The 23,134-nt window shown below is 37.2% G+C and overlaps 6 protein-coding genes and 1 pseudogene across 11 annotated transcripts in view; 2 read left to right on the forward strand and 5 right to left on the reverse strand.

Annotated features, from left to right (window-relative positions):
- LOC104769790 (UDP-glucose 6-dehydrogenase 3 pseudogene) overlaps positions 1 to 23,134 on the reverse strand; it is a 94,969-nt pseudogene that overhangs the window by 66,479 nt on the left and 5,356 nt on the right. The gene's annotated exons all lie outside the window — the stretch shown is intronic.
- Positions 72 to 3,555, reverse strand: LOC104769783 (cyclic nucleotide-gated ion channel 2). Its single transcript, XM_010494073.3, has 8 exons — positions 3,364 to 3,555; positions 2,431 to 3,076; positions 2,042 to 2,257; positions 1,624 to 1,943; positions 1,415 to 1,526; positions 1,085 to 1,321; positions 908 to 994; positions 72 to 727 (listed from the first exon to the last, which is right to left on the reverse strand). Exons 1-8 carry the CDS (start codon positions 3,390 to 3,392, stop codon positions 218 to 220), a joined length of 2,157 nt encoding a protein of 718 aa, XP_010492375.2. The 5' UTR covers positions 3,393 to 3,555; the 3' UTR covers positions 72 to 217.
- LOC104769784 (uncharacterized) lies at positions 6,372 to 8,490 on the forward strand. 2 transcript variants are annotated; one of them, XM_019242162.2, is made up of 3 exons: positions 6,372 to 6,480; positions 6,759 to 6,793; positions 6,864 to 8,490. In XM_019242162.2, exon 3 carries the CDS (start codon positions 6,911 to 6,913, stop codon positions 8,345 to 8,347), a length of 1,437 nt encoding a protein of 478 aa, XP_019097707.2. In that variant the 5' UTR covers positions 6,372 to 6,480; positions 6,759 to 6,793; positions 6,864 to 6,910; the 3' UTR covers positions 8,348 to 8,490. The 2 variants fall into 2 exon arrangements, with proteins under 2 accessions (XP_019097707.2, XP_087361106.1); XM_087504980.1 differs by having other exon boundaries at positions 6,381 to 6,480; positions 6,900 to 8,490.
- LOC104769787 (EID1-like F-box protein 1) lies at positions 8,707 to 10,789 on the forward strand. Of its 2 annotated transcripts, XM_010494082.3 has the most exons (5): positions 8,711 to 8,879; positions 8,973 to 9,034; positions 9,326 to 9,423; positions 9,544 to 10,365; positions 10,467 to 10,789. In XM_010494082.3, the coding sequence occupies exons 4-5, from the start codon at positions 9,591 to 9,593 to the stop codon at positions 10,586 to 10,588; spliced, it is 897 nt and encodes a 298-aa protein (XP_010492384.1). In that variant the 5' UTR covers positions 8,711 to 8,879; positions 8,973 to 9,034; positions 9,326 to 9,423; positions 9,544 to 9,590; the 3' UTR covers positions 10,589 to 10,789. The 2 variants fall into 2 exon arrangements, with proteins under 2 accessions (XP_010492383.1, XP_010492384.1); XM_010494081.3 differs by lacking the exon at positions 9,326 to 9,423 and having other exon boundaries at positions 8,707 to 8,879.
- Positions 10,720 to 15,061, reverse strand: LOC104769786 (chaperone protein ClpB3, chloroplastic). Of its 2 annotated transcripts, XM_087504973.1 has the most exons (10): positions 14,839 to 15,061; positions 14,509 to 14,742; positions 14,190 to 14,408; positions 13,862 to 14,099; positions 13,579 to 13,774; positions 13,429 to 13,483; positions 13,190 to 13,340; positions 12,791 to 13,099; positions 11,512 to 12,701; positions 10,720 to 11,190 (listed from the first exon to the last, which is right to left on the reverse strand). In XM_087504973.1, the coding sequence occupies exons 2-10, from the start codon at positions 14,737 to 14,739 to the stop codon at positions 10,861 to 10,863; spliced, it is 2,919 nt and encodes a 972-aa protein (XP_087361099.1). In that variant the 5' UTR covers positions 14,740 to 14,742; positions 14,839 to 15,061; the 3' UTR covers positions 10,720 to 10,860. The 2 variants fall into 2 exon arrangements, with proteins under 2 accessions (XP_087361099.1, XP_087361097.1); XM_087504971.1 differs by having other exon boundaries at positions 14,509 to 15,061.
- LOC104769788 (membrane-anchored ubiquitin-fold protein 2-like) lies at positions 15,278 to 17,366 on the reverse strand. Of its 2 annotated transcripts, none has more exons than XM_010494083.3 (4): positions 17,003 to 17,366; positions 16,362 to 16,548; positions 15,721 to 15,885; positions 15,278 to 15,578 (listed from the first exon to the last, which is right to left on the reverse strand). In XM_010494083.3, exons 2-4 carry the CDS (start codon positions 16,492 to 16,494, stop codon positions 15,499 to 15,501), a joined length of 378 nt encoding a protein of 125 aa, XP_010492385.1. In that variant the 5' UTR covers positions 16,495 to 16,548; positions 17,003 to 17,366; the 3' UTR covers positions 15,278 to 15,498. The 2 variants fall into 2 exon arrangements, with proteins under 2 accessions (XP_010492385.1, XP_010492386.1); XM_010494084.3 differs by having other exon boundaries at positions 16,362 to 16,630; positions 17,003 to 17,251.
- LOC104769789 (putative galacturonosyltransferase 14) lies at positions 17,414 to 21,455 on the reverse strand. Its single transcript, XM_010494085.2, has 6 exons — positions 20,511 to 21,455; positions 19,731 to 19,786; positions 19,482 to 19,637; positions 18,660 to 19,250; positions 18,263 to 18,565; positions 17,414 to 18,174 (listed from the first exon to the last, which is right to left on the reverse strand). The coding sequence occupies exons 1-6, from the start codon at positions 20,719 to 20,721 to the stop codon at positions 17,893 to 17,895; spliced, it is 1,599 nt and encodes a 532-aa protein (XP_010492387.1). The 5' UTR covers positions 20,722 to 21,455; the 3' UTR covers positions 17,414 to 17,892.

The raw sequence follows: 23,134 nt of genomic DNA on the forward strand, positions 1-23,134 counted from the left end.
CTTTTTTTCTTTTAGCTCAATCAAGGAATATTTTTTTACAAGTTTCTTTCCATATTACTAATCATCATCTATAAGGTAAGATAACCATAAGCTTTTATGGAAGAAAACTCAAAATGCGGTACATAAACATCATCTCAAGAACAAATTTTAAAGAAAATAATTATAGGACATAAATTATTTGAACCAATAAATTTTGGAACCTTTTTTTTAATTTATTTTATTCGAGATGATCATGAGGTCGGATGGACATGAACATTGCGGCATACTGAAGTAATCTTCGTTCACTGTTACCTTCAACGCTATTCTCCGAAACAGGACTCATCGAACCGTTTCCACCTCCGTCACGGGTTCTTTTCCTGTACCGGCGCCACGCCATCTGAATATTCACGGCTGCCCACGTCCTCCAGTTTGACGAATAGTATCTTGCCGTCTGCTTAAGCCGCTCGTTCGCAAACTTGTAACGGAAATGATCGGTTATGTACTTAAGATCATTGGATCCTAGGGAGAATGCCTCGATGTTGTCGAGGCAGACAAATGTTGCCGAGGAAGGCGGAAGACGGTCAGTAAATGGACGGCGTAGGCACCAAGAGAGTAGCTCGTCTCCTAAGTAACCCCCTGGTTCGAGCATACTTGTTGCTACTACCCCTTTGCTTAGGCTCTGGATACGTTTTGCTCGCCCACGCATGATGAATATCATTCTCTGTACAGGATCTCCTTCACGGATGATCTGTGACAATCACAAATAACCTCATCAGATTTTACAAACTGAAGACACTAATAAGAAAAACCAAAACGTTGGCTCTTATGATGTGTGTGCTTAGTGTAAGGAGTGGAAACTATAATTCTTAAACCGACACTGAAGCAAAAGATTGGAAAATTAAGTTTTGAGAAATGATGGGTCAGGTACCTTTTCGTCTTTAGAGAAGACACGAGGCTTTGCGCGATCGCAAATGTTGTCGAGGATCAAATCATCCATGCCCCTGAACAATGGCACCTGCAAAAGATCAAACATGTCCGAGACTTAACAGGTATTGCTTTCAACAAGTCTTAACAAGGTTGCGTGTATTGTCCCCTTTTCAAGTACCTTGTTAATGAGATCAAAGCAAAGATATTGTTTGATATCTCTTCGAAGACCTGGAGGCAAATCTTGTATAAGTTCTAGCTCATCTTCTCCACCCAAGGCATTCCATCTCTGCCGCTCAAATCGCCTAACTCTCTGTCTTAACCGGGAAGGTAACTGCCTACGTTTCATCCACCATTCCATATCCCTACACCGTATCTGCATTTTCCTTTTTTTTGCCATTACTGCATGCAAAAACACCTTCAAAGGAAAGTAAAAAGCTTGTTAAAAATCTTCGGCCGATTCCATCAAAACACAATATCATAAAGAAAGACTTATTCTTGCATAGTTTACCTGAATGTTTCCGATCAATAGCGTGAAGAGTAATAACCCGCTAAGAACCATAACTATACTGAAAACAACTTCGAGCCAGTTGCTTGTGGGCTCAAGATCATTCGCGAATGTGCTGTAAAACGCGACACCCAATCCAGGATCAGTATGACAATCAGAGAATATTTAAAAATCCAAGATGTAAACCTTAAACTTTGAAACCAAGCAATTACCTGAGAGTCATTAGGCCCCAGAAGATAGGGTAGAGGATCTTAACCGCAAGAGAGTTGCTGGAGATGACTGGAAGTGCCCAACGGTAGATACCATATCGGAATGGCCCGTCAGAGTCTAAGCACATAGGCTTATTGACCACACTGGTAAGGTTTCCAGATACGCATGGATATCCAAATGTGCTTGTTGGTGACACAAATTGGTAACAGACCTCTTCTTTGCAAGCCAGACTCAGATTGCATTTCCCGGCTCTCATGCATTGCTCTCTTATGCAAGAAGCAACACGCTGTATTGCGAGAACATACCAGCATCCCCCAGCAACCTGAAACCACCAGAATGTCCATTACAAAAACCAACTTTTTAAGTGTATTGTTGCAGCACATTAATATATTCAGACGGATCTAGCTTGAGAGGACTCACGTGCGAAGCGATGAAATATGCGATGAGATTAAGAGCAAAACCCCACCAAATAGTCCCAAAGATGTAGCCAGTGACTTTTTGCATCCTTCTCATCAAACAAATGCAGTGATAAATCTTGGGGAGGAATTGGAACAAGAATATTAGCAGAAGAATCGTCATTATCAACTTCACCTTCTCTTCCCTTATCAGTTTCGGCACAACTAACCAAAACACAGCCTACAAAACAAATAGACACACAAAGTTCAAATTTGCATCTCATATGAGGATTCATCAACAAGGTAACACTTTCAAATGATTCATGGAGGTCTTTCTTGAAACAAATAAGAGGTTAAGTGTTATTTTCATAATATTTGGAAGGTTTCGTGGAAAAGTCGTCGGGGGGTTTAAACCTGAGGCACAGGGAGGATGACAATAACATCAAACCAGAAGCCAGTGAGGGAGCGTGCATAGTGAGACGCGATGGCGCGTGGATCCCAAACGAGCTTGCCACAACCAACGACAAGCGACTCTCTCGAGACGTAAGCCAGTCTGAATTGAAGCCACACGTGCCAAAGATGAACAGCGTCGAGAAACGTGCGGAGCACCGTGACCACCGCGGCGAACGCGCCGTCCATGTAAAGACACGCCGGTCCGGTGGTTCGACCAATAGAGAGCGCGTAGAAGAAGAGGGGATCCACCGCTAAAGCCATCCCACGAGCTAGAAGCAACGCGCGGTTCCATCTCTGCACGCGCTTGCTCCTGGGATCGAGAACTTCGCCAAACGGACCATTGAGACGTCTGACGCGAGCTCGGACGGAGGATCCTTCCTGGATCGGAACTAGAGAAGAGCCAGCTGAGGCACGCCACTCCGGCGCGTGAGCTTGATCGCAGCTAGTTGAATGGAAAGCTGGGACACCTACTTGAGTACAAGCGTAACACTCGACGGAGCTTAAAACCGGCGTTTCATCGCTGCCGCTGCTGGTCGAGTATCCGCCGTTGTTTTCCTCAATTCCAGTCGTTTGTCGACGGAATTTCTCGGAAAACAATCCAATCCACCTGAAATTTTCAAATTGTTAACTCGGATTTAGCATATACTCAAAGCGATTATGTTGAATTGCATGGTGACCTTGTTCGCTATAGAACAGTTCAAAAACGAGTCCATTTTTTTTTTTTCCGGGAAAGCTGTTTCTCGGAGAAAGATGATAATTCTCAGAGAAAAAGCTTGTAACCGTCGAGTTAACGAAAGACATTTTTAAAATTCTCTGAGCGTACAACAAGCCATTACTGAAAGATTACAAGCTAAGGTATAAATTGAATTTGGAGATTGTATAGATATAAATTACCTGAAGATGAAGTTGGGGTGAGAGGGCATGATTGAAATAGAGGAACCACCATGGGAGAGGGAAAGAAGATTTTGCAGGGGGAGTGATTGGGAGAGAGAAGGAGATTTGTATAGGCGAAGGCAACAAGGAGTGTGTGTGATACGTACGTCTCTAGCTACTCTCTCTCTCTAGTAGGGTTCGGTTTACCGGTTTGAAAAGTAAACCGAAGATTGGGTTTAAATCGGATACTGAACCGGGGATTGACGGCCCACATTAACAAACAAAACCATCGAGAGCAAATTGGATTCCGTACAGATCATGACGAGAACAACGTTACGGGCCTACTGATGTGGACCAATTTCGATTATTATTATTATTATAAGAGTTAGTATTTTGATATAATGATTAATAAGATGAAAGCCTAATCACGTAATTAGGCATTTGTTGGTTACATACAGATACTGAGATACATCCAGTTAATAATACTATACTATTTAATTTCATCATCATAGACTGTCGATAATTTTTGCAATTTTTAGTATTACTTGCAGTTGCTTTCTTAGGTTAATAGTAGAATATACTTAAAAATGCACCTTTGCTTGCCCGTGGTAATATATTATAAGTACAGACGTACGAGGCTGACAGTGAAGTTTCCAAAACTTAACAGTCGTACTAATAACAAATCCATATCATGCATAATAATTCGAGTTACGACGACACCAATAATATCAACGGACCACACCATGCACACATTTGTATCGAACACTATTGACCATGTCTTTTTGTTTGTTTTGTTTATTGGGTTGGATAAAATTCAGTGTTCAAATATTAAATATGAAAGGATTGGTTCTCCTGCTACCTCCCGCAAAATGTTGTGTTTGCTTGTGATAGTGGTTGCTAGCGATTGGTACCAATCACACGAACCATTTCCAATCGCTTTCAACCGCTTGAAACCACTGAATTCCAAAAGCTGCTTCTCGCAAGTGTTTGCGGTTGGAATTTAAAAATAAAATTTCAATAATACTAAAATAAATTTTCTTATATCTTCTACCTAACCATCATTATACTTGTTAAGGATGAGAGAAAATGAAGTTCAAATATGATTAAAGAGATTAAAAAATAAACAATTACAAGAAAAATAAGATTCCAATTTAAAAAAAAAAACAGGAAAACTTGATGTAAAGTTAAATGGCATATCACACATAAGTTCAAAAAAATCTATATAAATATAACATTTCATCAAAAGTTAAAAAAATTAAGACTATTTGTGAAACAAATCACCAGTGATTTTTCTCAACTCTGGCTTGATCATTCATACTGATGCAATTGCAGCTCCACAGAACTGCATTACAAAAATCATTATATGAAAGTCAAGAAAACTAAAAATATGTCTCTTCCAAACATCAAGTACATTGGTCTTTCATAATTAATTTACTTTGGTCTTGTGATTCAATGTGAGGAACTTATTGAGTGTGTGAGATTTAATATAGAAGATCTACGGTTTAAAACATATGTTTTGTCATTTATTACATTACTTGATTAAATTTTTAGTGAAAATTCAAATGCATAACATAATAAGTATTTCAATATGAAATTTATTTATTTTTTGAATAATTATTTTAGTATTTTTAATGATTTAATTATAAATCAAGTTTTAATAAAGGTTTTGGTATTTTAAAACATTTATATAATTATATATTATATTTATTATGTTTTAACCGTTATTGCACCCGCTGGTCAGCCAGTCGTAAAACTCCTGCAAACACACTCATTTTAAAACGCTAAACCAATTATTTAAAATGATTAATAATGTTTGAAACTGAAATCGCCCGCTTCCACAATTTACCGCAATCGTAACCGCAAACGCTGCGTTTGAACTAGTCAAACAAGACCGCGCAAATGAATAAATGGGGATGCATGGTAAAGGAATAATTTTGTTCAAACTCATATTTTATTTTGTTTTTGTGAGTTTTTATATGGCATGTAATGGAGGAATATCCACCAAATATATATTGCAAATACTTGTTTTTTATCTGACATCTTTTAAAATAAGGTACGTAACGTAACAATACATATTTTTCTCAAGAAAAAAAATATAGCGAAATATTGGAATATTGTTTCATTTTCTCTTATCGAGCAAAGTGGATAAAAACAAGAAGGCCATGTGCGAATAAGTCTGTTCAATGTGTTTATTCATTTATTTGATGTACTTGAGGCTTGTATGTATGCAAAAAAGCAAGGAGAAGAAGAAAAAAAAACCGTAGGGACCAAACAAAGTGGCACAGAAAATGGCAATTGGAACGTGACACTGATGGTATCTGGTTGGTCGACATTCCCCTTCTATAGACCCTCAATTATCAATAGAATAGTGAAAAAAAAAATAACGATTTTTTATTATTAACGTTGGCATATATCGGAGATTTTTGAAGACGACATGTATATATCTCTTTTGTTTTTTGAGTTCGACACGCCAAGATGATCTTTCTAGGCTATTTTTTTATATGTGGAACCAACTATTTCTACCCAAACCTGTTTTGAGAATGTTCCATTTTGTCTACATAATCCGGTTCTCTGATTGTAATAACCGATATACTTTTGGTTCATGTGTTTTGTTTGTTTGGTTTGGTTTTGGCATGATTAGTTTTCTTTGGCAAAATTCGATAAAAAGAAGAAAGAAAAAAACCAACAAAGAAAGAATCAAATCTAGTCAACGCTAGATGATTATATAGTCTTCTGGTTAGCAGAAGTAGGGCGAAGGGCCACGCAAGCCTACTACTAAATCTTGCCGATTAATGTGATTGTCACACACACACTATCTATATACCAACGTGCCAGTATGCCAGGGTAATCTTTTAAGAGTTTTTTTTGTTTTTCTGTCATTCTAAAATTTAGTTATAACGAATAACAAATAGAAGAAAATTTTTTTAAAAAAACGAACTTATCCAACGAATAAAACAATTTCTAAGAAAATATGCGAAAAATGAGGAGAGTACGTAGGAGAAGACTCTTTGGCCAGATCCCCAAATTGAAACCCAAAAAAAACAAAGTTATTCTCTCTTTCGTACGAAACAAGAAACCTTAGAGAAAACAATGAATGGTGTTTTTTACATCCTGAAACCTCTCTGCATTAACAATAAGGTGAGAGCTTTTTCTACTTTTACCTCAAATATTGTAAGAGCCTTTTTTTTCTTAAATCATTTTAGCAGATATGCTTTGGATTCAGCATGTAACAAATAGACATTCAAAGTTCCATGATTTGGTAAAATACAACAAAGTTAATTTTTCCTATGGAGATGATGATGGTTGATGGCTTTTAGGTTCTTGTTTAGGTTGCTTTAATCTGAAATGGGTTTGAATGGTTTGATATCAACATTATTCGTAATTAGAGCTAAGATTGTATCCTTCTTTCATTTCAGGTCGAGGATCTTCTCTAGCCTCTACATCAAAAAAGGTTAGATAGTCCTATGATTTTTATAAATAAAACATTCTCCTTTTTTATTCTTTGTTCTTAACATTTGTAGTTTAAAGAATCTATCCTTGAATTCTCTCTATCTAAGCTGATTGATTGATGGCTGAGGGGACCGTACGTTTGCCTAATTCACCGGATGTAAACAGATCATGGAGAAGGATTTCTACTGGAAAACTGAGTTTTTTATACAGTGAAGAGAAAGTTCTTCCTAACTATCTCAGATCACCGACTGGTTCTTGTCATGATGCCTGCAAATACGGAAGGAAACATGAGTCTCAAGACAAGCCAAGAGTTTTTTCATCACCTCTCAAAAGGGTTGTTGACAGAAGCTTTTCTGGAACTCTAAGCTTTGATTCACCACTGAGGAAGAAGGCATTGATGACCAAATCGGTGTTGAGTTCTTCTTTTGGTTCTGGAATATGTGATTTTGGTGGCTCTGATCATACTAAGAGCGAAGTTGGAAGCTTTTCTAGCAGAGTTTGTGATGATGTCAATAAGAAGAATGATGCACATTCAACAAACGAAGAGGTGGCGTTAGGTAAGGGAAAGAACAAGAATAAGAAGAAGAAGACGGTCTTTGTGACTCGCAGAAGAGCTTTACTAAGATCTAAGGAGATGGTTGAACACAACAGGCGTGTCACTGCTTTGAAGCTGAAATCTGTTGCACAAACAGCAGCGATAGCTCTTCGGCGCAGTACTGTGAAGAGAAAGAAGATCAATGGAGGATCTAAAGCTGCAGAACCAAAGAAGGCAGTTGTGCCTTTTAGAGTCTCAGTAATGTCCTCAAAACGTTGTTCTCGTTGTTGCAAGACAAAGAAAGAGACTAGTAGCTTGAGAGTTCCTTTAGTGAAAACCAGGAAACGTGTGGATGAGAGTAAGTGTAAAGAGTTGGTTAAAGAGAAAACTCTCTATGTTATTAAGATGGAAACAGGGGATGAGATTGTTGAGACTGACCAGAACCAAAGGTGTGTTATTGATTCACCACCTACTGATGATCCAAAGAGCCAAGATGAAGCTGATGATGATGAATCTTCTCAAGTAGAGGAAGAAGACGAAGATGAGAGTATGATGTCTTTCTCTGAAACTAACAACACAACAAGGCAAGGAAAAAGCACAGCCCTCTCAGCAGAATCCGCTAAAGTGGAAAGATTGAAACTGAGAACCAAAAGAGGAAAGATTGTAGATTCCAGATCACAAGGCAACAACAGTCCAAGAAAGCTCAAGTTCAAGAGAGGAAAAGTCGTCACCGGAGCTGACACAAACTTAAAATCCGGTGGTAGGAGACGCTTAATAAAGACCAAAGGAACCATTTTGATCAGCAACGACAAGGAACAACAACAACAGAAACCGACAGTTGTTCTGAAACACCAAGACACAGAGAATAAGAGAGACTCAAGAGTGTTGTTGTACAACAATGTGATTGAGGAAACAGCTAATAAGCTTGCGCAGACTCGCAAGAGCAAAGTTAAGGCTTTAGTGGGTGCCTTTGAGTCTGTCATATCTCTCCAAGAAAAGACGTCTTCTCCAACAACATAAAACATCAAAGATGATAATACTATTCTCTCGACCCATATATATAATTCGTAATTGTTTCATGGTGTTTATGCATGTAATTGTATGTAAATGTAAACATAAGATTCTACAATTTGTGAGCGTTATTATATATATCTTAACAAAAACTAAAAGATGAAAAGGGTATGTTTTGAGATTTTGTAACTAATGGTTACAATCTGTGAGTATTATTAAAGTTTGGGAGTGCAAATGAAATATAAAAACCAGACCCCACGCTCACGCCGTCCTTTACAAACGCCATTGACCATCTAGATTCTTTAACATACGTGTCATATTTTAATTGGATATTGTGGTGTACTTATATCACAGGCTGTCACAGTACCATTCCTGGATTTAATTTAATTTTTCCTTTCGTTCCTCTCTGCTACTTGGATGGAGTAAAAAATAAAAATTAAAGCTTTGAGATTTCTTTCCTTTGCTTAATCGATATCTTTCCGAGAATTGGTCCCTTGTTTGTTTGCTTCTGGAATCTGGGTTTTGTTTCTGAGTTCTCGAGGTTCCTCATTCGTTGCTTCCTTTCATGAAAGTCTCTTCCTTTTTTCTGTATTTTGTTTGATGTTTTGAACATTGAAATGCCCTAATTTTGCAGGTTTCTGGTGAAGTAAAGACTTCATATGTTTGTTGAAGTGATTCTTCACAGTTTTTGTTCTGGTAAAGTTCCTCTCTTTTTAAAAACATCTTCGTAATATTTGTGTTTAATCATTTAGGGGACTAGAGAAATGAGTTTGAGGATTCGGACTAGCTAGATTTTTTAAATTTGGATGTGGTGGTCCTATAAGATAGATCTGAGTTACATTGTTTTTATCTGTTGCGCCTTGAAGTTTAAGGTCTTCGGCTAGTTTGACTCCATTTCTTATTGATGGTGATGTAGTAGGTAGGATTCGTGACTCCATTTCTGATACTTCTCTTCTTCTGTTTTCTATCATATTCGGATGTGAACAGACTTCATATTAAGGACCGTGAGACTCTCTGCTGTTTGTACATGTGTGTGTCAAGGGTCCCGTGAGAGTCTCCCGCAACCCTCTCTCTTCATTTTCTCTGTATGTTTTGGTTGTTGTCTTGACACTGTCAATTACTTGTCATTAGAAATTGTTTGCTATGGATCTCAAATGTATTGGAGTGGTTGGGGAACTAATGGATCTATATTTATCTCTTTGCAGTTGGAAGTTCTATGTGTTTTCCTTCTCTGATTGAAACGTAGAGAGAAATGATTTTACCAAAGCAGTACCGTTGCACACACTCCCCGACCTGCCAATGCACCAAAGGCCATTTAAACGAGGATGTCTTGTTATTAGTGTTCCAACATTTGAATTGGAATCCGAAATTAGTCGCAACATTTTCCTGTGTATGCAGATGGTTTGATGATTTCGCCAAACGGGTACTATGGAAAGAGTTTTGCAAGACCCGTGCCCCCAAAATGATGCTTGATTTGCAGTCTAGCGGTAGTCACTGTATTGACGGTAACTGGAGAGCCCTTGGGAAGCTTCTCATCTACTGCTCAGGATGTACACAAGGCGGTCTATTCAATAGCTCTGTTCAGATCCCTGGCCACTTTGTTTACAGAACCAGGTTCTCCAGAACATTGGGAAGAAGCCTGCTTCCGCCTCAATGTAGAACTGATGTACTCTATGTTTGTGATCCATGTGAGCATCTTGACCAAGGAGAAGAAGGCGACGTGGGTTTGTTCCGTGGGATTTTTAAGAATTTTCCAACGTCCAAAGTCCGGAAAGTGATCATTCACAAGGCGGTTCCTTTTCATCCATCCGAGGTTTGCCCGTACTGTAAAGCTAGGTTATGGAGCATGCTACAAGCTAAGATAATACCTCAGAGTGCCTGCATTCGTTTGGAAGCTTATGAAGACTGCATTGAGTATTTTGTTTGCCTTAATGGACACTTGCTTGGTATCTGCACTCTCGCTCCTTTGTCTGATTCAGAGGATGCAAATCCAAGCGAAGATGGCAATCATACAGAGAAGAAACAAGGTACTAAACAAATCCCACTCATGCCTGCAGAACTGTTTTTTTTTTTTTGGCTCGACAACAACAGCTAATTTTATTTTGTTTCCTGTTTTTGTGTTCTGCAGAAAATTACTTTCCTAAAGAAAACATATTGAAAAGGAGAAATTCTTTGTTGGGTGAACGTGAAATTGGACCTTCGCCTCAGAGACGACTGACCAATCCGAATCAATGTAACATTGATGTGTGAAACATCCTGTAAATTTGTTTACTTCTGCTAAATCTATTGCACCTGCAGAGATTCTTCATTCATCATATACAGTCAAATTATGATCAACAATTTCCATAATCTCTAGACCTTTGAGACATCAGTCAGTGGAATGACTTAGAAGCTTATGATTTTTATAAACTCACATTGAGATAATTATTATCAGTTTTTTTCCTGTGACAAGTAATAATGCACTAGAAGTTCTGTACTAAAAAAAGTCTTGAAACTTTTTCGGCTCCAAAAGGTTTCACTTTTTAACTACTCTGTTTTGAGAGAGCCTCTTCTTCTTGTTCAGCACCTGCTGCTTCTGACTCGATCTTCTTGAAAATGAGCTTTTGCTGAGGTAACTGGCCATTGGAGAAGGCTGTGACCTCGGTATCGATCAAAATGCCATCTTCCTCCTTGAAATCTCCTCTCAAGATACCTTTAGCGAGCTCGTTCTCAATGTTTTGCTGTATCACACGCTTAACAGGTCTAGCTCCATAGTTTGGATCATACCCGAGGCTTCCAAGAAGATCAACCGCTGCATCCGTAATGTTAATCTTCATTTTCCTGTCTGCAATTCGCTTCTGCACACGTGCCAGCTGTAGAAAGAAATATATTCAGTGAGGGTTTTGGATAACATAACTTTGTAATTCCTTGAAAAACAAACATCAACTTTGATCAAATCCATATTAATACAGTCTAATCTTTCTCAATTTTGTGAAGAGATAGCCAATAAGTAATCTTTCGAATGCAATTAGAATCAAACTATTCATCAACGAGCATCTGAAAGCAATATCTTCCAATCTAACTATCTAATTGACCTAATTCTAATTGCCTCCAAAAGTTACCTCCTTTGGGAGGCTCTAACACCGTCACCAGCATAATCAAATTTGCAATTTTTCCAAGAAAAGAAAACATACCTGTAACCGGACAATTCTGTTGATCTGCTCGCGGTCAAGAGGTTGGAAAACTATATACTCGTCAACCCTATTCATGAACTCAGGACGAAAGATTGATCTTGCAGCATTCATTACTCTCTCTTTAATCGTTTCATAAGCGAGTTCATTTGCATCATCATCCGTGTTGTTCAGAATAAACTGCGAACCAACATTCGAGGTCATAATAATAACAGTATTGGTGAAACTCACTGTACGTCCTTGAGAATCTGTGACTCGCCCATCGTCCAAGATTTGGAGAAAGACATTGAAGACATCTCCATGAGCTTTCTCAATCTCATCAAAGAGGATGACTGAGTAAGGCCTTCTTCTAACTGTTTCCGTTAACTGTCCGCCTTCTTCGTAACCAACATATCCAGGTGGAGCTCCAATGAGTCTAGACACAGCATGTTTCTCCATGTACTCACTCATGTCGATTCTCACTAAAGCTTCTTCTGTGTTGAACAAATAAGAAGCAAGTGTTTTGGCTAGTTCAGTTTTACCAACACCAGTTGGTCCCATAAACATGAAACTAGCTATTGGACGGCCTGGATCCGAAAGACCTGCTCTTGATCGTTGGATTGCTTCAGCTACCGCAGTCACTGCTGGATTTTGACCGATCACCCGTTTATGCAATTCTTCTTCCAGATGTAAAAGTTTATCTCTTTCGGACTGTTGAAGTTTTGAAACTGGGATTCCAGTCCATTTACTCACAATCTCGGCGATATCGCTACCCAAAACCTCTTCTCTAAACATAGATTTCCCGGAGCTTAAGTATTCGTCCAGCTCCTTCTCTGCACCGTTTAGCTGTCGCTGCAATGAGTTTAAGCTTCCGTATTTGAGCTCTGCTGCACGGTTTAGATCGTATTCACGTTCGGCTTGCTGGATCTCGAGGTTTACTCGATCAATCTCCTCTTTAATCGACTGAAGACGGGACATAACAGACCTCTCGTGCTCCCACTGTTCGGTTAACTCAGCTTGCTTCTCCTTTAGTAACACTAATTCTGTTTCGATTCGATTCAATCTCTCTCGGGAAGCTTTGTCTGTATCATTAGTGAGCGAAAGCCTCTCCATTTCAAGCTTTATCACCGCACGGTCAAGCTCGTCAAGAGCTGTCGGTTTTGAAGTGATTTCCATTTTCAGTTTGGCTGCCGCTTCATCAACCAAGTCAATTGCTAGAACACCAAAATGCCAAATCAGTTAGTAACACTCTCTATTAAATGAAGAAGATAATAAGATCATATGGTGATAGCAAAGTATCAACCTTTATCGGGTAGAAACCGGCCACTGATGTAACGGTCTGAGAGGATAGCAGCTTCCACTAGAGCGCTATCGGAGATACGAACTCCATGATGAAGTTCATACCTTTCCCGCAAACCACGGAGGATTGAAACCGTGTCTTCAACAGTAGGTTGATCGACATAAACCTGTTGAAACCTACGTTCCAAGGCAGGATCTTTCTCTATGTATTTCCTATATTCATCAAGCGTTGTTGCACCGATACAACGTAACTCGCCTCGACCTAGCATCGGTTTCAGAAGATTACCAGCATCCATTGCCCCACTAGTCGCACCTGAAAGAAAAAGAATCAAATTTCCTTTACAAATCATTGCAAGGAAAAAGTTTTTAACTGTTTACAATACAATCAAAAGATGTTGCATACCTGCTCCAACAACTGTATGGATCTCATCGATAAACAAAATGATTTGGCCTTCTGAGTCTGTGACTTCCTTAAGTACAGCCTTTAATCTATCTTCGAATTCTCCCCGGTACTTCGCTCCAGCAATGAGAGCACCCATATCCAGTGATATTAACTAAAAAGAAACCAAAAGAATGATTATATCGGTTGTTGTCCAAATTGTTAAAACAGAAAAATAAGCAGTTTGATAAGTACTTGAATACCTTTCTGTTCATCAATGCTTGAGGTACATCTCCTTGCACAATTCTCTGAGCAAGTCTGTTTTAGAAGTGGGGATGTAATCTCTTAGCATTACAACTTTACAATAAACGAATGTGTAAGCTTTTAAAATTTTTATGTTTTGATAAACTTACCCTTCTGAAATAGCGGTTTTACCAACACCTGGTTCACCGATCAACACAGGGTTGTTCTTTGTTCTCCTCGAAAGAATCTGAATGCATCTACGGATCTCGTCATCTCTACCAATCACAGGATCGAGTTTTCCTTCTCTCGCCATTGCTGTCAAATCTTTCCCATACTTCTCCAATGCCTCATACTTGCCTTCCGGATCTGTCAAACATGGTCATTAACTCTCTCTCATCAACTACATATGCAATCGAACTATTAACTATCAAAAGCTCAAATGTGGTTACAAACCTTGGTCAATAACTGATTGTTTCCCTCTGATAGATTCAATAGCAGATTTCAAGCTCTTCGCTGAAATCTGAAAATCCTTAAACAACTGTTTCCCAAACCGCTTATCATCAGCAAAAGCAAGAACCAAATGCTCAACTGACACATAAGAGTCTCCTAAATCTTTCTTAAACTGTCTTGCTCTCTGGAACAGACCTTCCAAATCACGCCCCAACATCGAACCAGCAGCATCTCCATACACCTGAAGTCAAAAACAAAACTCTCATTAGCCTCCAAACAAACAATAACCACAAATTTTTCAATCCTTAAAAGAAGACACTCAACTCATTACCTTTGGTTGGCGTTGAATGAACTTCTCTGTCGCTTCTAGAACCTTTGTGTTATCCACACCGATCTTAGAGAAAATCCTGCGAGCTAAACCATTCTTCTGCTCCAGAAGAGCTTTCATTAGATGCTCTGTCTCCACAATCTGTTGCTTATTCTCTTTAGCAACATCAGGCGACGAAACTATCGATTGCCACGCCATTTCTGTGAACTCTTGCTGTGTAAGCTATACAAAGCAAACAACATCGAACCCAATTTAGCAATCCAGTATAACGAATACTTAAAATTCCAGTACAACAATAAAAACCTAAAGTTTCAGACTTTACCCTTCCATTAGAAGAAGAAGAAGCATCACATCGGACAACGAAAGGCTGATGCTCAAGACGCCGCGTGAGCCTCGCGCTCTGCTTTAATTTAAGGGCTTTAAAAGAATTGGGCTTCGCCGGAAAAGCAACAGAAGGTTGAAGATGAGAAAACGAAGAAACCCTTCTCGTCTCCGTTCCAACGCCGATCACACCACTAAACGCCGCCGTAGCAGTCGTCTTAGCCGTCGCCATTAGCTCGGAGAATAAAAAAAAACGGCAAACAATTAATAAAGGAAGATAGAATACAACAGGTAGTTTAGCACAATTACGCCAAAACGGCGAGATGTTTACTTAAGAAATCAGCAAAAGATAACACTTTTTTTTGGCTTTCTCGTGTAGTTTCAGCGAGAACCAGGGAAAAAGGTGAAGCAGAAATAATATAGAAGTAGAAGAAGAAGGTGCTAAACGACGCCGGAGGCTTCGTGAACCCTCTCGGGATGAGGTGCCCAACTACGTACTTTAAACCTTATTCTGACACGTGTTCCCCTCACGAAAATATAGGATTTTTCCAAGTACAAAATAATATGAGCCGTCCAAATATATTGTCCGAAATTTTGGGCCGTTGATAACGAGATCGGCCCATTACGACTGTTAACTAAACTAACCACTCGCAGGTATAGAGCGTGGCGTGTACGTTCCGATCAAATATTACCGACTTCACTTTTTGCTCACGAAGCTCATGGAGCGCGTGATAGAAATATTTTAATGTTCTTGGGAAACTGTGAAAGAGTAAGTGCAAATTTGTGTTTAGTTTTCTATGATTCTACGGTTTTATATGATGAATCAAAGTTACATTAGGAGAAACCAAAAACCTCAAGCGATCAAAAAGCCAATGGTGTCACCAACAAAAGAGAAAAATTACAAGAAAGAAAAAAAAAGTATTGAAGAAGGCTCAAGAAGAGAATCTGAATCTCCCAAGCTTTTTTTAACTCTACTTTTCTTGTGCTTTTGTTAACACCGAGCTCCAAAACATAAACAGACACATTTGTTCTTTTTTTTCACATCACCTTTAGGCTTCTTCTTCTTCTTTTCTGTTTTGTTACCATCAATCAATCAGCAGAACAAAAGATCAAACCACAACAACAATAAGAGCAGTGTGTTTCAGAATCATCAATAATCGATTTAAGTCAAGTTTTTAGTGGCTGTTAGTAATAAAGGAACTATAGCTTTTACCTTGTTCAATAACCTGATGTTGAATGATTACATGCATTGTGGTGACAGCACCTGAGAGATTACAGACAGGACTCCTGCAATCTCCAACCGTCTTGTTGTTCTCCAATATTCTACCTGCGCTTATCAATTTCACATCTTTCACCGTCTTTGGCCCGTTCTCCTTATCTGCTCACAATCATATAACCGAGCAAAACCATAACACCGATGACTCATAATGAGGCTTTGATATTATCAATAGGCGAAAAACCAATGTTAAAAGCAAAACTAGCATCTTTCCATGGAGAAGTGTAAAAGTGTTCTTGTTAAGTCTAGTGCAGGACTGATGTAACTAGCCTAGGAGTGATGCAGGGAAGTGTAGCTTTTATTAGCTCAGTAACAGAACCTATCTAGTTTAAAGAGAAGCTAGAACATTCTTGATTGGTCTACGATAATTTGGGGATTGGAAAGATGAAGAGTTCTACAGAAACTACTCTCTCTTTTGTTCTACTTATGTTTCAAATTCTTCTTAGTTTGATTCTACTTTAGACCAGTAATTCAAGTATCAATAGAGGGCAATGAGTTTCTGAACCTATCAAGAGGCTTAATAAAAAAAAAAAAAAAATTACAATGCAATTCTAAAGTCTGAAACATATACAACTGACCTTTAGGCCACTGAGCAACAACAGTTTCCTTCAATGTTGCAACGGTTGTAGCATCAGGAAACCATTTAGGACCGATATCTGAACCATCATTTAGCCGGAACTTAATCTCTAATTGATCTTTCACCTCTGCCATATATCTCCACGAACCAAATCTCTCTCTCTCTCTTAACCAATGACTTCACAAGAACTATAAAACAAGAAGCAACAACAACCGAGATGGGAACTTAAAAAATATCTCTAAACTGAAACACTCGTTGCTTCAATCCTATCTGCAATGAATCAAAACACAGGAGCAATTGTTTCACACAAAGAACACATTTTTAAACAGCCTAAGAAGTGATAATATCAGTAAAGGAAGAAATATTTTTCTCTGTAGCTCAATTCACATTTGTGAAACCTGAAGCTTTAATAGATTAATGGATGATGAAGTTGAATGAATTATAAAAACATCCATCATATAATATGGAAATCAAAGAAGAATCGCAAAGATCATCATCATCTATTAAAAATATATGATCATGAATCAATCAAACAATACAAATTATCAATAGGACTCAATTTGGGTATTTAGGTTAACCGATCGAAGACGCACATAAGAACCCAAAACAAAAAAAAAGAACCCTAAAATTTGATGGTCTTACTTGGGGTCTGCGACTGATCTGAGTTTGATGGAATCAGAAGGAAGGATCACAGACTCAGAGAAAGCAGAGAGGAAGAGAGGAAAATGATAAAAAAGATGAGATCTTAGAGAGAATCAATCAATTTGCAGCCAAATGTTCCATTCCTTTCTGTCCTTCTTTCCTTCCCATCTCTACGCCAATTAAAATGCTCTCTCCCTTTTTTAAAATTTTCCATTTTTTAATTTTTTTTTTTATTACTTTCAAGATTGTATGATTGTATCATCAAAAAATTATATTAATACCAAAAAAATTTACATTCAAAGCTCTCTCATTTTTGTTTATTTGTCAATCATTTATAAACAGAGTACATTAAAAACTACAGCTTGAAAAGCTTTTGGAAGCTGGGAAAGAAAGATACATTTGTAAAGCGTCTGATGAACCCAAATGATATTAGTAGTAATAAGCAATGTTTGGAGTAAAAATGTAACAAGTGTATAATTGTATGTTCCTTGATTTATCAACAACTGGCTTCAGCTCTGGTCATGACCCCCTCTTAATAACCAAAAAGAAAAAAAAATATAAAACCCAAATCTTTCCCATTTCTTATAAAAAGATTCAAGATTTGGATTCTCCAATCGAAACCCGAAAGAATTTTCAAAAAAGGGTACCTTCTATTTTACAGAAAGAATGATTCTTTATCTCTCTCTCTCTTTCTCTTATGCAGCTTCCCCCTTCGCTGCAACAAAAGTTTCTTATGTATGTTGTAAACTAAATTTCTGAATCTTCTTTTTCAGAGTGAGTAAAACTCTGCCTGCAGTGGCTTTGTGTTTCATCTCTGCTTTCTTTTTTACTTCCTCTGTCTTTTACACCTGTAAGTGTAACCTTCAAGATCATCTAAACGTTCTGCTTTGCTACTCCAAGATGTGACAATTCTTGATAAAATCATTTGAGTAGTTAACGTATTTTGTCCAGAACGGCCGTAGATGTTCGAAACCGATCTCGAGCCATGGCTTCGATTGGCCATTGTAGTGGATCACTGCAGCTTGCTTCACATTTCCAATGTTGGTCATGTTCTGATAGCCCAATCCAAGCATATGCCATGATGAGTCTATTATGTGGACGTGACCCTTGAACGCGATAAGAGCAGGAGGCAGGGTTCCAAGCTTCCACATTGTCAAATTCGACTTTAGATTCTGCTCATAATCAGAAGCAAACAGAGTGAGGTAACTTGAGATTTCTGATCAAGAATAACAAAAGAGTCTAGGCTTCTAGGATAGTTACCTCTCTAAGCCAAGAGTGATACGTTTCTCTGATATTTGTCTTCCTCCAAGCTTGCAGATCAAAGACATTCATACCATATGCCCAAGCACATTCTTCCGGATCTAAATGCTTTGCTATGAGCGGGTGAGAGAAATTGAAGTAATTCCTTAAACGCTTTGACATCACCCATTCATCTTCACCCCGGCAAGTTTCTACTGCTCCATTGACCTTACCACCAAGGTCAATATCCCAAAGCGGACTCAAGTCTCCCTGAACAACTATATCATCGTCTAAAAATACCACCTTGTCCAAGTTCGGGAAAAGCTATTCCAAACGAAAAAATAGATGAAATTTGCAAATGATTTTAGAATTCGCGTGAGTTCTATTGCAAGTTTAAACGAGGGGATAAAAAATTTACCTCTGGAATATATATTCTAAGATGGTTGAGCAAAGATATGTATTTTGGACTTCTAGACTGCAATTTTGAAGCAAATGTTCGAGGAGTTGTTTCTGTGAGGTTTGCCCCAGCGACATGATTCCCATGATAATAGTTCCTGACACCATTATGGCTTTCCACAGCTTCCAAAACCGGAACATTCTCTCTCGTCAACCAGTCAAACTGATGAACACCTTTAACCTCAACGATAGCTGGTGCAACAGAATTTAGTGCAAACCATGAATGCATACCCGCATATGTCTTCTTGTCTGTGATAATGTGAAAGACAATTTTCTCGGGTTTTGAAGATGACTGAACAGCGGATGAGACCACCACTGAGGCAGCCAAAATATTGTCCGTAGCCAGAATAAAATGGTGGTAAGTATTATCTGAAAGAACAGGGAGAAACTCTGGTGAAGGAAGCTGTCTACGAGCATGAGCATTGGAGGAATATTCATCTGTCAGTCTTAAAGAGAGACAATGAATGCCTTTGGGAATGGAACTTGCTGCGAAGTGCTTGTTCATAAGTTCTGCAAATTTTAATTCCCTCATATCCCGTTCAAACTTCTCCATCTGTTCAAAGACAAATAAAACCATATCACATAAGATAATCTTCCAATTAATATGGGTCAGTTTAGAGAGCAACAAGAATTAATAATAGTAGATCTCGTCCATCTACAGACAAGGAAACCAACTTAATAATTTCAAGGGCCGCAGATAAGTGTAACAGATTGTCCATATAAACAAAAACAAATGTCCTTCTGATGTAGGATCAAAAACAGTTTCAGATTAGACAAAGCGTACCATGGCTCGCAGCACAAGAGCAAATGTTTTTGCATCATAGTGGTTATTCTTCATATCCGAGACAAGTTGACTATAAGAATTGGGAAGCTTCAAACCATCTGGAATCTCTTGAGTGCTTACTTCGTTTAGAATTTTATAAAAGTCTCTAGCTAGTCTCTGCAGCAACAGTCACATGAGAACAAAAATATATCATTTAAAGAATATGAAAAGATACTGAAAATTAGCCGACTAAAGAAAGAAACCACTCACCTCTGAATCATCTACCCTACCAAGAAGACGTGGACCTATCCGCCTCCCTAAACAATCTGAAGTAAGAAGAAAAGGGGAAGAAACTTTATTGAGAGCGTCACAAGAGCACTGGGGAGAAACATGGAAGTTGATCATTCAATTGAAATTAACACCAATCTTAAATGGAAAACCTCAACAAATGAACATACTAAACCATATAGAAGTATAGAACCGTTATACCCTCAAACAGCATATAGATAAACGTAACGTGAAAAATACCATAAGAGACATTCAATTTGATTCAAATCTAGTAATGCAGAGAACTTCACTCCACACAAACAAACAAAAAGAAAGGAATTCTGAAAAAATTGTCATTCAGCTCCACAATCAAACAAAACGCATTGATAGGGAAATGTGAGAAACAGATTCTAAAAATTATATGTACTCCTAACAATTAGGGTAGTACAGGTCTTTGAAAACCAAGATCCTACAAAATTCATTAGTGGGGACCTAACAAGAAGAATCCAAAATCAACCAAACTCTGTTGACTTAAAGGCTATCCTAGTACAATCCCTAGCAAAAATGGAAACTTTTTGTTAGCCTGCCAAAATCTAGCTGCTAGGGAAGATCATAACCGTTCCACGGAGAAGACAAGGCACAACAGAGAATCCCAAATTTAGCTAAAACACATCAGAAAAGGCGAGATCCGAACCAGTTAAGATGAAGAAGACAACAAAATCAGAAACAACTTAGGCTACAATGATCATAAGGAAAATGAAAAAAGGAAGTAAATTTATATACCAATGGAGGAGCACTTGTTGACACCTTCGAGGGTAACAACAGCGGTGAGGATGAAGACAAAAGGCAACAAGAAAGCGAGGATTAAGATGGTGTGGAAGAGAGTTCGGTAAGAGATGTGACGAGCTGCGACCTTGATCTTCATCAAGTCAATAAACTCATTGCTGCTCGAAATCGTGATGCTTCTCATGCTAGGCGATATGTGAAGCTGCATCCTCCAACTTGGTAGTGCTGCAGCCCCACCACAGTGAACAGAGAAACCGAATCCGAAAAAACCCTAATTCCTCCTGACAGAAACAATCCCAAACCCAACATCAGATCCGATCAGATTCCGCCTCTCCTCCGATCCCGATTTCTCACCGCCGCTTCTTCTCGATCTCAATTCCGTCTTCCTTGTCGCTCTTCTTCTTCTTCCTTGTGGTCTTCTCCCAGACCGCATTTGGATTTCAGAATCCAAAATTTTGAGATTCCCGCCTTACTCCTCTGGGAGACGATTTGCTTCAATCAAATTCAACACGACGAGAATCGTAATGGGTTTGCCTCAAATTCACGTCTTGAGCAGAAAGAGAGATTCAAAGAGTCGTCTTCCTCACAGATCAAGATTCAAAAAAATCAAAGAGCTGATTAAGAAGAAAGAAGAGAAATGAAAATTAGAAACAAATGAGAGAAAGAGGAATAATAACAAATAGAAGCTTTTTTTTTTTGTTCTCAGTGATTTTGCCGGTGGATCTAAACCAAAAAAAAAAAAAATTAAAATAAAATTAAGGGAAGAAAAAAAAAAAGAAAATAATTTATTTTTCAAGATCTAAAATTATAATGAAAAAAGAAAAATAATAATTTTAAAAAATGGGTGTCTTGACCTTGAGTTTAGGGCTTGTTTTATAGAGAGCTAATTATAACATTGTCTCCACACCTATTTTCATGGCTAAGCAAGAGTTTTGCTTTTTCATCTTTCCTCTTAAATTGATTGATTGATATAAACTAATTTTTTAGATCAAACATAATAATTATAAAAAATTGACACTTAAACTGATATATGTTAATTATTCCATTCAATATAATTTGACAATTACCCCCTCTTCCTAAGGGCATCTCCAATAACTCTTCTCATTTTGAAGATAACAAATCCTCAAAATGAAGATTTGAAGGTTGTTTGCTTCAACAATCAATTCTCAAAAAATTCTTAAAAACTAATTAATTTACAAATAGTCCTTAATATTTACAAAATTCACTAATAATGATAAAAACTCATAAATAAATATATAACATACATTTTATTTATTATACAATCCAAAGTATTATTTATTTTATTATACAACACACAATATTACATAATAAAGGTTACATGATAATAGAAATTACATATATAATAATAAAACACACATAAACATAAATTTTATAAAGTTACATATGAAATAGCAAATTAATCAAGCATTATTTCCGTAATGCTCCCAGATGTGATCAATACACGTGAACAGGATGATAGGATATTACTAACAAATTTAGAACGAGATGATATGATATTACTAACAAATTTAGATTCTCTTGATGACAATACACGTGAGTTTATGCAATCTGAGAAAGCAAGAATCATACAAAAAAGAACTCAAGAGCAACAACAACAACCTTCATCTGCTCAAAATATTTATGGATAATATTTTGTGATTTGAGAGGTTCAGGATCCGATTTACCTAATTACTGGTATTTTGGTACAACTTGTAATATATGTAATGTATAAGTAATTTATGTGTACTTTGCTTTAATTTGTTTTAAGTTTGTTTAATGTATTTTTATTTTGTGAGAATCTTGTTTAATGTATCTTTTTTTGTAACTTTGTTTTAATATTATATTTTATTTTGTAAACTTTGATTTTAATATTACAAATTAATTTTTGTTTATTAAATTTATTTTAGTGTACTTAAGTTTTCTTAATTAAATTTTATACAATTAATTATGAAAGACATAAATCTAAGGACTAAACTGAAAATAAAAAGTAGCTTTGAGGTTCTGAATAGTGAAACCTCAAATTTGAGGTTTCACTATTCAAAACCTCAAAATTTGAAGATTTAAAAACTTGTTGGATTGTGAAAAACCTCAAATTTGAGGTTTTAAGGGCTTGTTGGAGATGTCCTACGTCTTATCCCCTATATAATAAAACGGAAGTACACAACTTTTTTTTTGTAAACTATATAATTTTTATAAGTTGGTTACAAAATAGGTTATAGATTAAATATAGGTTAGTTACAAAAAAATATTATAGATTAATTGATCAATCTATGGAATACACTTAAGAATATTCCAAAGAATCATTTTAAAGAGAATATTCCAATGATTTATATAATTTCCAAAATAAAATCTTTGGTATTCCATGTATTGTTACAAAATATATACTGTTAGGCATAAAAATATACTGTTAGGCGTAAAAAAGAATAAAATCTTGCAATTTATCACATTTAATCATGATTTCCAACATCTTATTGTGCAGTTGAAAATAAAATATTACCTAAGCACATGTCATATTAAAACACTCTCACCAAACATGTTCAAAAATTAAAATAAAAACAAATAACAAAAATAACTATTTCTCATACATAAATTACAAAATTATAATATAAAACTTACAAATA

This window comes from Camelina sativa, chromosome 20, assembly GCF_030686135.1.
Source record: "Camelina sativa cultivar CO46 ecotype springtype chromosome 20, ASM3068613v1".
In the NCBI taxonomy this organism is placed as follows: domain Eukaryota; kingdom Viridiplantae; phylum Streptophyta; class Magnoliopsida; order Brassicales; family Brassicaceae; genus Camelina; species Camelina sativa.